The sequence below is a fragment of the Schistocerca piceifrons genome, chromosome 3 (genome assembly GCF_021461385.2).
Source record: "Schistocerca piceifrons isolate TAMUIC-IGC-003096 chromosome 3, iqSchPice1.1, whole genome shotgun sequence".
In the NCBI taxonomy this organism is placed as follows: domain Eukaryota; kingdom Metazoa; phylum Arthropoda; class Insecta; order Orthoptera; family Acrididae; genus Schistocerca; species Schistocerca piceifrons.
The window spans coordinates 570,768,832-570,783,138 of record NC_060140.1 but is presented as its reverse complement, the minus strand read 5'-3'; the positions used below and the strand labels follow the sequence as shown (position 1 = coordinate 570,783,138).

The following is a 14,307-nucleotide window of genomic DNA, read 5'->3' as shown; positions in this document are numbered from 1 at the left end:
GATGTGATGGTTGAACAGGTGACCGGCACAATTGTTTCTGCGGCAGAAAATGCGATCTTTCACTCTTTAAGGTGCCTGAAGCGTAAGGCAGTCTCTTTGTGGTCACCGGAAGTCGCTGAAGCAATTAAGGAGCGTTGTTGAGCTCTACAGCGGCATAAGCGGCACCCTTCCCTGGAGCACCTCATAGCCTTTAAACAGCTCTGTGCCTGTGTTCGCTACCTTATCAAACAACGGAAGGAAGAGTGTTGGGAGAGATACGTCTCCACCTTTGGGTGCCACACGTCCCCTTCCCAAGTCTGGGCAAAGATCAAACGTCTTTTCGGGTACCAGGCCCCAACAGCAGTCCCGGGTGTTACCATAAATGGCGAGTTATGTACCATCGCAAACAAGATTTCCGAGCACTTTGCTCGAGCCTCTGCGTCGGAGAATTACCCCCCAGCCTTTCGCACACTCAAACAGCAGCTGGAAGGGAACATCTTCTCATTCACTACACGCTGCAATGAATCCTATAATGTCCCATTTACAGAGTGGGAGCTCCTCAGTGCCCTTGCACGTTGCCCCGACACAGCTCCTGGGCCTGATTGCATCCACAGCCAGATGATTAAACATCTCTCATCTGACTACAAGCGACATCTTCTCGTCATTTTCAACCGGCTCTGGTGCGATGACGTCTTTCCATCGCAATGGCGGGGGAACACCATCATTCCGGTGCTCAAACTCAGTAAAAACTCACTTGATGTGGATAGCTATCAGCCCATCAGCCTCACCAACGTTCTTTGTAAGCTGCTGGAATGTATCGTATGTCAGCGGTTGGGTTGGATCCTGGAGTCGGGTGGCTTGCTGGCTCAATGTCAAGGCAGCTTCTGCCAGGGTCGCTCTACCACTGATAATTTTATGTCCACCGAGTCTGCCATGCGAACAGCCTTTTCCGGACGGCAACACCTGATTGCTGTCTTTCTTGACTTACGTAAAGCATACGACAAGACTTGGCAGCATCATATCCTTGCCACATTGTATGAGTGGGGTCTCCGGGGACCACTCCTGGTTTTTATCCAAAACTTCCTGGCGCTCCGTACTTTCCATGTCCAAGTTGGTGACTTCCATAGTTCCATTCATATCCAGGAGAATGGAGTCCCACTGGGCTCTGTATTGAGTGTCTCTCTAGTTCTGGTGGCCATTAACGGTCTAGCAGCAGCTGTCGGGCCCTCCGTCTCACCTTCTCTGTATGCAGACGACTTCTGCATTTCGTACTGTTGCTCCAGTACTGTTGTTGCTGAGCGGCACCTCCAGGGAGCCATCCACAAGGTGCAGTCATGGGCTCTAGCCCACGGCTTCCAGTTTTCAGCTGCAAAGTCGTGTGTCATGCACTTATGTCGGTGTCGTACTGTTCATCCGGAACCTGCACTTTACCTTAATGACGATCCACTCACTGTAGTGGAGACATATCAATTCCTAAGACTGGTTTTCAATGCTCGATTGACTTGGCTCCCTCATATTCGTCAGCTTAAGCAAAAGTGCTGGCAGCACCTCAATGCCCTCCGTTGCCTGAGGAACACCAATTGGGGTGCAGATCGCTGTACGCTGCTGCAGCAGTACAGAGCCCTTGTCCAATGCTGAATTGACTATGGGAGTGTGGTTTATGGTTCGGCATCGCCTTCAGCATTGCATTTACTCGACCCCAGACACCACTGTGGGGTTCGATTAGCGACAGGAGATTTTAGGATCAGTCCGGTGACCAGCGTACTGGTGTCCCTCCACTCCAGATCAGATGTGCGCAACTGCTCGCCAGTTACGCAGCACACATTCATAGTTCCCCTGAGCATCCGAATTACCTTCTCCTTTTCCCGCCCGCAGCAGTCTCATCTCCTGCATTGGTGGCCCCGATTGGGGCTAATGATTGCGGTTCATGTGCGGTCCCTTCTCTTCGAACTGGAGTTCTTCCCTTTACCAGCTCTACTTGCGGTCCGTTGACGTACGCCTCCATGGTGTGCGTCTCAATCGCAGCTTTGTCTGGACCTTTTGCATGGCCCTAAGGACTCAGTTAACCCCGCCGCTCTCCACTGTCAGTTCCTCTCGGTTCTTGAAGTGTTCCGGGGCACTGAAGCGGTTTACACCGACGGATCAATGGCTGATGGTCATGTAGGTTTCGCATATGTTCACGGGGGACATATTGAGCAGCACTCCTTGCCAGTTGGCTGCAGTGTTTTCACTGCAGAACTGGCGGCCATATCTCGAGTTCTTGAGTACATCCGCTCATGCCCTGACGAGTCATTTCTCCTGTGCACTGACTCATTGAGCAGCCTACAAGCTATCGACCAGTGCTACCCTCGCCACCCTCTGGTAACGTCCATTAGGGAGTCCATATATGCGCTGGAACAGTCCCGCCGTTCCGTGGTGTTTGTGTGGACCCCAGGACACGTCGGAATCCCCAGCAGTGAACTTGCCAACAGGCTGGCCAAACAGGCGACGCGGAAACCGCTTCTGGAGATACGCATCTCTGAAGCTGACCTGCATTCTGTCTTACACTGCAGGGTTTTCTGGCTTTGGGAAACGGAATGGCATAACAGCGCACACAACAAACAGCGTCCCCCCAGGGGGTCCACAACTCTTTCGTGGACACGTGCGTAGCAAGCACGGGACCCCGAGCTAATGTGGCCCTCCTTCCTTTCCGGGCTGCATACCTTCCCTTCCCTTTCCGCATCCCTCCCCGTCCCCCATCTTCGCCCCCCCCCCCCCCCATACCTCTGGCTCTTTCCTTCCCTTTCTCCCCCTCTGGGAGTATGGTTTGTGCCTACGTCCGGAGACGGATGCTCGAAACTGTTCCAAATTCCTTGCTTTTTAGAGTTGCAAGTCCTCGTCCTTCCTCTGTCCTTCTCTTTTCCTTCCCTCTTCTCCTTGCCCTTTTCTCCGCTGCGGCGTTTGAGACCCCCTCTTCTTTCCTTTCCCTTTCTCTTTTTTCCTCCCTGTGCGTGTCTGAAGGCCGACCCACGCACTTCCATGCGTAGCCGGTGACGGGGTAACGCGTAATTCCCCGCCCCGGGTGGACAGGTAGGACACGTACGTACCCCCTGGTAACGGCCAGGCCCAGGGAGGGGTGATTACCCGAGATGATACCTTCCGAAAGTGCCGATTGGTCCCTCCGTCCGTTTGTCGGGAGGTGTGACCTGAGGTGTGAACAATCACCTAAGGCGGGTGTGCCCTCGGTGAGGGCCCCCACAAGGGAGGAGCGTGCCATCGGAGACGCCGGTAATCATGGGGGATTCTTCCGCAATGGTTTCCTCACCTTCCACTATGTCTGCTCACAAACGTAAGTTCACTGAGTCTCAGCCACAGACGGTTCTTCCATCGTTGCCACAGTTCCTTGTTGTTTCTCGGTCTGACGAAGGTCACGACTTTTCCACGGTCAACCCTTTCATTATTCAGAAAGGTGTCGACGCAATTGCGGGTCCTGTAAAGTCTTGTTTCAGATTACGGAATGGCACCCTGTTGTTAGAAACACACAGTGCCCTCCAGGCTCAAAAATTGCTGCGTACTTCTCTGTTCCACACCTTCCCTGTCCGGGTGGAACCGCACCGTACCTTAAATTCCTCGCGTGGAGTCGTTTATACACGCTCCCTCGATGGATTGTCTGACGAAGAAATTCAGCACTACCTGTCTGACCAGGGCGTCACGGCAGTTCATCGGGTTATGAAAAGGGTTGACTCGAACATCATTCCAACCCGCACTGTCTTCTTGACATTTGACAAAGTTCAACTCCCATCAAAAATCAAAGCAGGCTATGAGATAATTTCCGTTCGCCCTTATGTCCCAAACCCTACGCGTTGCTATCGATGTCAGCGGTTCAATCACACCAGCCAGTCCTGTTCCAATCCGGCCAAATGTGTTACGTGTGGCAAGGATGCCCATGAGGGTGCTTGTCCACCTCCATCCCCTCGCTGCATCAACTGTATGGGTGACCACGCTGCTTCCTCTCGAGATTGCCCCGTTTTTAAGGACGAAAAGCTCATCCAGGAAATAAGAGTGAAGGAAAAGGTGTCGACCTTTGCTGCTCGAAAGTTACTCGCCAGTCGACAGCCCACCGTGCCTCAGAAAGGAAAATACAGCACTGTCCTTGCTTCTCCTCGGCCAACAAAGGAGGCGGCCACGCAGACTTGCGACCTCACATTTAGTACCACGGTCGTCAGATCGGCCAGCGCAAAGATCGCCCGTTCAACCTCACCACTTTCGCCTGCCCACTCTATGGCTCACCCTTCGTCGGGTTCTGCTAAATCTCGAGCCCAAAAGTCAGACGCCAAGTCTTCGAAAAAAGAGCATTCTCGTGAAGAGTTTTTACGTACTGCAACTCCACAACCATCGGTTCCTCCTTCATCTAAACATCATACTTCCAAGAAGGCTACGAAGAAACACAGTTCCTCTCCTTCTCCGCCAAGGCGTGTCCCATCTACAGCACCACCTGGCGGAAATCGCCCTCGGCCATCTTCTGTGTCGCCGAGGCGCACTGCTGGTGGCCGGTCAACTGGCCGATCGTTGGTGGCAGGAGCTGCTCCTGACCAACCTATGGATCAGGATCTTCTGCCTTCGGCTGAATGCCATTCCATGCTGCCGGTCGCAAGCTCTGAGCAGTCGTTGAGTTGACAGCACCCTTGGTCACGTTCCTCCATTTTCTGTTCACCCTATGTCCATTATCCACTGGAATATCCGCGGCATTCGCGCCAATCGGGATGAATTGTCTATCCTCTTACGATCCTACTCGCCGGTCATCTTCTGTCTTCAGGAAACAAAGCTGCGTCCCCATGACCGCTTTGTTCTCCCTCATTTTCAGTCCGTCCGATATGACCTCCCCTCTGTTGAAGGCACTCCAGCCCATGGAGGACTCATGATTCTGCTCCATGATACTCTCCATTATCACCCAATCCCCTTAAACAGTTCCTTCCAAGCTGTCGCCGTCCGTCTTTCCCTTTCTGGATACACGTTCTCTTTTCGTACTGTATACATTCCATCATCCACACCAATGGCACGAGCTGATCTCCTTCATCTTCTTGATCAGCTTCCACCCCCCTATTTGCTGGTTGGGGACTTCAATGCCCACCACCCGCTTTGGGGATATCCACATCCTTGTCCACGTGGCTCACTATTGCTAGACGTCTTCCACCAAGCGGATCTAGTCTGCCTCAACACTGGGGTCCCCACATTTTTGTCTGCCTCCACGGCAAATTTATCTCATTTGGACCTTGCGGTCGGTACTGTTCCGCTAGCTCGGCGCTTCGAATGGTTCGCCCTTGATGATACACACTCGAGTGACCACTTTCCATGTGTTCTTAGACTGCAGCCTCAACTGCCATATATGCGCTCGCGACGCTGGAAGTTTGCCCAAGCCGATTGGACACTTTTTTCGTCTCTAGCGACATTCGATGTCAGTCCCTTTCCTAGCGTTGACAATGAGGTCATTATTCTTACAGCTGCGGAACGTTCAATACCACGCACCTCCGAATTGCCCCGGCGCCCCCCAGTTCCTTGGTGGAACGAGGCATGCCGTGACGCAATACGTGAGCTGCGACGTGCTCTTCGCATTTTCCGTCACCATCCAACTTTGGCCAACTGTATCCGATATAAGCAGCTCCGTGCGCGATGCCGTCGCGTCATCCGCGATAGCAAGAAGGCAAGCTGGAAATTCTTTATTAGCTCATTTAACACCTTCACTCCCTCCTCGGAAGTTTGGAGTCGGCTTCGACGGTTCTCCGGCGCGCCTAGTTTCTCCCCGGTCTCTGGGCTCACTGTCGCGCATGATACCTTAGTGGACCCCATCGCAATTTCTAACTCATTGGGTCAGCACTTTGCTGAGATTTCGAGCTCTTCAAATTACCCGCCAGTGTTTCTCCCGAAGAAATGTGCAGCGGAAGTGCGACATCTTGCTTTCTCCTCTCAAAATCACGAAAGCTACAATACTGTTTTCTCCATGCGGGAACTCCGACATGCCCTCTCTTCTTCTCGCTCCTCCGCCCCAGGACCGGATGGTATCCATGTCCAAATGTTGCTGCATTTATCAACCCATAGCCTGCGTTACCTCCTTCGCCTTTATAATCGAATTTGGACCGACAGTACCTTTCCCAGGCGATGGCGGGAAGCTATTGTCGTTCCCGTTGCAAAACCTGGAAAGGACAAACATCTCCCCTCTAGCTATCGCCCCATTTCTCTCACGAGTAGTGTCTGTAAGGTTTTGGAGCGTATGGTGAATTACCGTTTAGCTTGGTGGCTGGAATCCCGCAGTCTTTTAACACCAGCCCAATGCGGATTCCGAAAGCATCGTTCTGCCGTTGACCATCTTGTTGCTCTCTCCACTTATATCATGAACAATTTTCTCCGGAAACGCCAAACGGTAGCAATATTTTTTGATCTGGAGAGAGCATACGATACCTGTTGGAGGACAGGCATCCTCCGCACACTGTTCTCTTGGGGCTTTCGAGGCCGGCTGCCCCTTTTTCTTCGCGAATTTATGGCAGAGCGCACATTTAGGGTGCGGGTGAACACTACTCTCTCCTGTACTTTCTCCCAAGAAAACGGGGTACCCCAGGGCTCCGTGCTGAGTGTTGTACTGTTTGCCATCGCCATTAATCCAATTATGGATTGTCTCCTTCCTGATGTCTCGGGCTCCCTCTTCGTGGACGATTTTGCGATCTACTACAGCTCTCAACGGACAAGCCTTATTGAACGACGTCTTCAAGGATGTCTCGATCGCCTCCACTCGTGGAGCATCGAAACCGGCTTCCGTTTCTCACCCAGTAAGACCGTTTGTGTTAATTTTTGGCGACGTAAGGAGTTTCTTCCGCCCTCCTTACATCTAGGTCCTGTCAACCTTCCGTTTTCCGACGTCGCTAAATTCTTGGGTCTTATGTTTGACAGAAAACTGTGCTGGTCCTCCCACGTTTCCCATCTTTCGGCTCGCTGTCTGCGATCCCTCAACACCCTCCGTGTCCTGAATGGTACCTCCTGGGGAGCGGACCGAGTGGTCCTTCTCCGCCTCTATCGCGCCTTAGTGCGCTCGAAATTGGATTATGGAAGCATAGTCTACTCCTCTGCTCGGCCGTCTATTCTTCGGCGTCTCGACTCTATCCACCACCGTGGATTACGTTTAGTGTCTGGAGCTTTTTACACCAGCCCTGTGGAAAGCCTTTATGCTGAGACTGCTGAACCTCCGCTGTCCAATCGGCGGGCAGTCCTTCTGAGTCGTTATGCTAGCCATCTGTCTTCCATGCCTGCTAATCCAGCCCATGACCTTTTTTTCGACGCCTCCTTTGATGTCGGGTAGGCAGGCCGCTCCTCCTCCCTACTACCCCCGGGAGTCCGCTTCCGTCAACTGCTCCATTCTCTTTCCTTCCGCTTTCCTAAAACCTTCTTGACAACTTGGGGTACAGCACCGCCTTGGCTCCGTCCCCGGATCGACTTGCTCAGAGACCTATGTCAATTTCCCAAGGATGGTACCCCTACACTTGTTTACCGTCGGACATTTGCTGCTCTATGTGCACAAATGACGGAAGCCACATTTATTTACACCGACGGCTCGAAAACATCGTTAGGTGTAGGGAGTGCCTATATTGTTGGCGACACCCCAAATCACTTTCGGCTTCCCGACCAGTGTTCGGTTTATACTGCGGAGCTTTACGCTGTTCTCCAGGCTGTCCACTACATCCGCCGCCATCAGCGGATACAGTACGTAATCTGCCCAGATTCTCTCAGCTCTCTCCTAAGTCTCCAAGCTCTTTACCCTGTGCACCCTCTGGTCCACCGGATTCAGGACTGTCTGCGCTTGCTCCACCTGGGGGGCGTCTCAGTGGCGTTCCTCTGGCTCCCGGGACACGCTGGTATCTGTGGGAATGAGGCGGCCGATATAGCGGCCAAGGCTGCAGTCTCTCTTCCTCGGCCAGCTATTCAGTCTCTTCCGTTTACCGATCTCCGGAGCGGTTTATGTCGCCAAGTTGCTCATTTATGGCATGCGCATTGGTCAACACTTCCCCATAATAAATTGCGGGAAGTGAAAGCCCTTCCTTGCGCTTGGACCTCTTCCTCCCGAACGCGTCATCGGGAGGAGGTAATTTTAGCTAGACTCCGGATAGGGCACTGTCTTTTTAGTCATCGACATCTTTTAAGCGGTGATCCTCCCCCACTCTGTCCCCACTGCTCTCAGCTGTGGACGGTCAGACACCTTTTAATTGAATGCCCCTATTTTAATCCGTTACGCTCCCGTCTACAGCTATCGCCTGATCTATCGTCGATTTTAGCAGATGACACGCGCTCAGCTGACCGCGTTCTACAGTTTATTAGTGACAGTGAAATGACGTCAGTCATTTGAAGTTTTTTTTGGGGACAACCAACCCCTTTCTATAGTGGATTTTTAAGCATTCCTTCTGCCTTTAGTTTCTCAAATTTTATGACTTTGTTCCCATTGCTGCTGATTTTAAATTTCGTTTTTTTCCTGTTTTCTACGTCATGGGCTGGGCGCTAATGACCATAGAAGTTTTGCGCCCTAAAACCACAAAAAAAAAAAAAAAAAGAAAAAACAGCGTGTTATTAAGGAGACTACGAATGTGTGGAAGTCTTCCATGCAGGCCTCTCGCAGGGAATCAGTTGTCCTCCGCCTGCTCCGCATTGGCGATACGTGGCTAACGCATGGTTACCTACTCCGTCGTGAGGACCCACCTCAGTGTTGCTTTGGCTCCCAAATGACAGTCGTCCACCCCTTGCTGGACTGCCCACTTTTAGCCGCCCTGCGGCAGATTTTATACTTTCCCGGCACCCTGCCTTCGGTGTTGGGCAACAGTGTGCCTCCACAGCAGCTTTAGTTTTACGTTTTATCCATGAGAATGGGTTTTATACTTCTATGTAGGTTTTAGCGTATGTCCTTTGACCATCTGTGTCCTCCACCCTAGTGCTTTTAGGCTGGAGGTTTTAATGTGTTGCAGAGTGGCTGGCCACTGTAATCTGCTTTCATGTTTTACTCTCTTCTGTTTCTAGCGTCTCTGTTGTTTTCTTGTCCTCTTTTGTTCCTTTTAGTGTCCGTTGCCTTCCCTTCATTCTTGTGGCTTTTCCTTTCTTTCCATTTTGTGTTATATGTTTCGTCCGTTTTATTCTCACACTTGTGGCATTGTTTTATTAGGAACAAGGGACCGATGACCTCGTAGTTTGGTCCCTTCTCCCGCCTTTATACCAATGAACCAACCTATACAAACTCCTCTCCTTCCATCAAAACTGTCACTAAAAATTTCCTCCAGATATATATGGAACAGTGTTGGTTATAAACAACCACCTTGTCTTACACCTCTTCCCAGTTAAATTTCTTCAATCATCACACCTTCTATTCTTATTCTACTCTCTGGTTCAAATATAAATTTCTAATTAGCTGTCCATCCTTCCAGTCAACTCCATGTTTCATTAGGATTTCCGCCAGTTTGTCCCATCTGACACAGTCAAAAGCGTTCTCAAGATCAATGAACACAACTTACTCTTTCCTTTTCTTCTCCATGTACCTCTCCCCTATCACTCTCGGTAGCTCAATGGCATCTCTAGTTCCCACTCCTCGACTGAAACCAAACTGTTCATCTCCTATTATGCAATTCAGCTTTCCATATAGCCTTCTGTTGAGCGTCCTCAGCAAGACTTTGGCTGCATGCGATATCAGGCTCACTGTTCTATGTTCCTCACAATTTTTGCTATTCTTTTTCTTTTCTATAGGTATTAAGATACTTTCCAGAAAGTCCTTTGGCCATTTTCCTGTCATGTATATTTGATTACACAATTCCCAACTCCCTTTCCCCTTCTTTCTCCAATGACTTACACAGTTCCACAGGAATCTCGTCAATTCCCATTGCCTTTCCATTTTTCATCTCCTTCATAGATTCTTCAATTTCTCTAGTTAGTATTGCATTTCCTTTGTCATCATCTGCAACTTTATCTCCATCTTCTATCCCAAGGTCTTCTCCACTTGGTTGGCTGTTTGCAGCGTATAGCCATTCTATATATTCTTTCCATCTTCTCATTATTTCTTGGGGTTCACTCACCATTTTACCGTATGCTGCCTCTTCTTACTTTAGTCCATTGTTGTTTCTTTTTTCCCTGAATGTCAAATCCATTGCTTCTTTGTACATGAAATTGTATTTTCCTTCTTTCTCTAATTTCTCTATCTTGTCACACTTTTCTGTCAGCCATTTCTCCTTTGCTTTTTCTGTCTCCCTTCTTAATTCATTATTTAACCTGTAGTTGCGCTTCCCTCCTTGTGTGTTTACAGTGTTCCATCTTGGTTATTATATCTTGTGTTACCCATTCATTGCCGGCCAGTGTGGCGGAGCGATTCTAGGCGCTGCAGTCTGGAATCACGCGACTGCTACGGACGCAGGTTCGAATCCTGCCTCGGGCATGGATGTGTGTGATGTCCTTAGGTTAGGTAGGTTTAAGTAGTTCTAAGTTCTAGGCGACTGATGACCTCAGAAGTTAAGTCCCATAGTGCTCAGAGCCATTTGAACCATTTTTTTACCCATTCATTCTTTACTTTTTTCCTCTCCTCTCCTTTTTTGTGTGTTCAATTTTTCTTTAATAGGAATGACCCCATGGTCAGATTTTGTACCTATTTAGGATGTGACATGTTTTCCTAGATCTAATGTCAGTGAGTGAAAAAAGCAAAGCTAGCAAGTGTCTGTTTTTTGGCAAATGTTTTGTTTCAGCTGCTCTTTGTTTCTGTACACATTTTGAAGATGTTATTCATCCAGAATGTTTCCGACTCTGTGTACTTATTTTCATTGCAGTTCACTTGCTGGAAGGATGATAGAAACTGTCTGTTCCTATTTAACTGCCTTTGTAACTTAGGTCCAAAGACAGCTGAATGAACTTAAATAACACATCAAAAACTTGCTACTAACTGTTCCTCTTCCATTTGTCTCGATAACCATGTATTAGCATGTATCTTATGCCTGTGATGAAGAAAACATCGTTGTACGTGTACTGGAAGATTCAGAGTGGATATAATTAGTACAAAAATACAAAAATGTGTGTGTGTGTGTGTGTGTGTGTGTGTGTGTGTTTAACTAAAAATCACATGCCTCTGATATAGCAACGTCTTGTAATATGAAAGCGCAGTTGATTGTTTAGATTGCTGATCCTTAATTTTTTTTTTTTTTTTTTTTTTTTTTTTTTTTCCGCCAGTCAAGAAGCACCATGAACTAGGAATGTTGCCACTTGAATGCCATTTCCTCAACAAGTCAGCCCTAGTTAGTGTGGTGGGACAACAGGTACGTATCATGTTTTTGTTGTAGAATGTAAATAATTAGGTTGTATGGGTAAAAGCTCATAAAATAGTAGAGGCGTGGAGTCTCTGAAAAGCACATAAAAATGCCTCTTCTAATTTGTGAGTTGTTACCTTTACTTCCGGCCGGAGTGACCGAGCGGTTCTAGGCGCTACAGTCTCGAACCGCACGACCGCTACGGTCGCAGGTTTGAGTCCTACCTCGTGCATGGATGTGTGTGATGTCCTTAGGTTAGTTAGGTTTAAGTAGTTCTTAGCTCTAGGGGACTGATGACCTCAGAAGTTAAGTTCCATAGGGCTCAGAGCCATTTGAACCATTTTGTTACCTTTTATTTATATTCTACAAGGACATTAAATTACTGTATTTTTCTTAAAGAATAATTTTTAACTTCTGTATCGGCATTAGTTTCATGAACAAGAAAGATGTTCTAGTTAACAGTGCAGTGACTTCTGCTTTTTGGCATAATACAGTTGAATTACATTTTCACCTGTAATCTGTTTGATTTTCTCTGACGTTATACTTCTTCTTGTGAAGATTAATATCCAGAAGCGCACACCATATGAAACCTCTTTGAACTGTAAATATGGATACTACATTTTAGGGCATTGGCGGGTGCAAAACAATTATCTCTTTCAGTTAAGTTCTCCATTTCATTATCATCAATCTATGAAGTAGGGATTTAAATCTGTGTATTGTGATTGATATTGGTCTCCTTTTCATTATGAGAATAATGATTTGGTCACAGAGTCATACATAAGAACCCACTCCATTATTATCTTCCCATTCATAGCAGTAAGTTTGTTCAGCCATTCAGTAGTGCTCTTGGTGTTACTGGCTAGAATATTAGTGATGTTTGTTCCCTTTCATGAGTAGACATTGCAAAGAGATCTAGTGAATGAATAATTTACCCCTGGAACAAAACGGTCATAATGAGAAAATTTTAGAATATTACATTTTATTTGGATTTTCTTTTTGTGTCATGAATGCAGCACAGGATGAGTCGTGTAAGACATAACATCCCTTCTTCTTCTTCTTCTTCTTCTTCTTCTTCTTCTTTTACTTCTCCTTTCATGAATGGTTCCAAATATCGAACTGAGGTTTTCAGTTAATAATAGCATGCTGTGTTAAGGGGCATATACCTTGATATGTGATAAAGTGTCTTAACTCTCATATCAATCAAGGTAATTAAGCAAATAAGATTTTTAAACAAAACAATATAATTTTTTAATGGCATCAGAAAATGCTTGGAAACACAAGTACCGTGATACAATGCTTGTCAATGTCGAGGCTGAAACTCTTTGCAAAACAATCCAAGAAGTGTACTAAAGTAAGAAATCAATTTGGCCACAGTCAGGTATTGTGATGTAAACACAGCCAAGCAGAACTCTTATGTGAGGCTCTGATGTTATATGCTGCAGGACAGGCATACACAACTAGATAAAACCTCATTTCTTATATGACAGAGATACTGGGTCAGCTTTGATTTTTGTATCGGGAAATACGGCATCGGCTAGCTTCTGGTGTATCAGATGGGACTTAGGAAAACTATTTCATATGTATGTACGTTTTTGTGTGTGTGTGTGTGTGTGTGTGTGTGTGTGTTTGTGTGTGTGTGTGTGTGTGTGTGTGTGTGTGTGTGTCGGGCAGTTTTCAGTTTAAACCCTCCCTGTTGCCTGTTGCTGCATACTTGTCAGAGCCGAAACGGAAATGTAGGGTACCCTTATAGTGGTAAACAGCCCTGCTCAGTGGAAAAAAAGGGAACTTTTGTATTAACTTTCTTACATTTGGAAAAAAAAACTGTGACCTGTCTTTGCCTGGAGATGCCTGTATGCTAGCTAAAGTAACCACCTGCTGTCAGACAAATGTGTCTGTAAATTCTTCTCGAAACTGTAAGTAGATGGAATACACTTTAAATAAACCAAACTGTTTGATGATCAAAATCACTGACACCATGCCACCTAGATTAGGTACCCATGGGTGTGGAACATGTCAGAAAGTATAAAATAAAAAATATAAAACATTTGAATATAATACTTACTACCCTGATCATTTGTCAGGAGATTGTTGAAATAGTTGAATACAATGCGGTAAACTGGAACAGCTAATGTTTACAGAATTAACATGCTGTCAGAATGAAACATTGTTATGCACTATTAATAAATTAATCATACACAAAATACCTAATAAAAAATAAATAGTTCCCTTAGTGAAACATGGTTTTACAGTGTACTTAAACAGGTTCTCAAATTGTTTACCATTAGCTGCAAGGCACATTTGCTTCACTGTTTAGGAGATAGGTGAAAAGATGAATCTGCACTGGATCAGATGCCACTGCATGATGTGGTGATTCAGTGGTGCATATCATCTGGTGTAGTTGGAGCTTCATCTTCCCATGCTTCTCATAGAAAGAAATCAAGAGGAGTCAAATTAAGAGACCTGGCCAGTCACAAACTGCAGCATTCCGTCATATCCAGTGGTCAGGAAACTTTTCAGTATTTGCATTGTAACATGGGAGGACTGAGCTGGGCAGCTGTCGTGTTGGAGCCACATATGTTACTACTTACCCACTGGTACTGCTTGTATAAGAACAGAGCTGCGGTCGCAGGTTCGTATCGTGCCTTGGTCGTGGATGTGTGTGATGTCCTTAGGTTAGCTAGATTTAAGTAGTTCTAAGTTCTAGGGGACTGATGACCTCAGAAGTTAAGTCTCAAAGTGCTCAGAGCCATTTGAACAAGAACGGATAGAATGTTCATAACAGATTGTGCGTATGTATTTCTATTTAACATGTGTGATAAGAAGTAAAATCCTACAATGGAATTTAGTATGATCCTGCACCATAGGTTTATGGTTCATGGTCATAATTGTACCTGACAAAGCCAGCTGCCCCTAAGTTCATGTTGCATAAATGTACATTACCGTGGTTCGTAACTTTGCTTCCTCAGTAAAGAGTACACATTGGAAAATCATAGTGTTGTCTCCTAAGGGACACAGAGCAAACCTGAAATCATGTCCTCAG

The 14,307-nt window shown here is 47.0% G+C and overlaps 1 protein-coding gene across 4 annotated transcripts in view; it reads left to right on the top strand.

Moving 5' to 3' along the window:
* Window positions 1-14,307, top strand: part of LOC124787982 (negative elongation factor A-like) — a 147,224-nt gene that overhangs the window by 70,526 nt on the left and 62,391 nt on the right. For all 4 annotated transcript variants that reach the window (XM_047255003.1, XM_047255004.1, XM_047255007.1 and 1 more), the window contains one exon: window positions 11,191-11,276. In XM_047255003.1, the coding sequence (XP_047110959.1) occupies window positions 11,191-11,276 (86 nt within the window). The remainder of the gene's footprint in view (window positions 1-11,190; window positions 11,277-14,307) is intronic.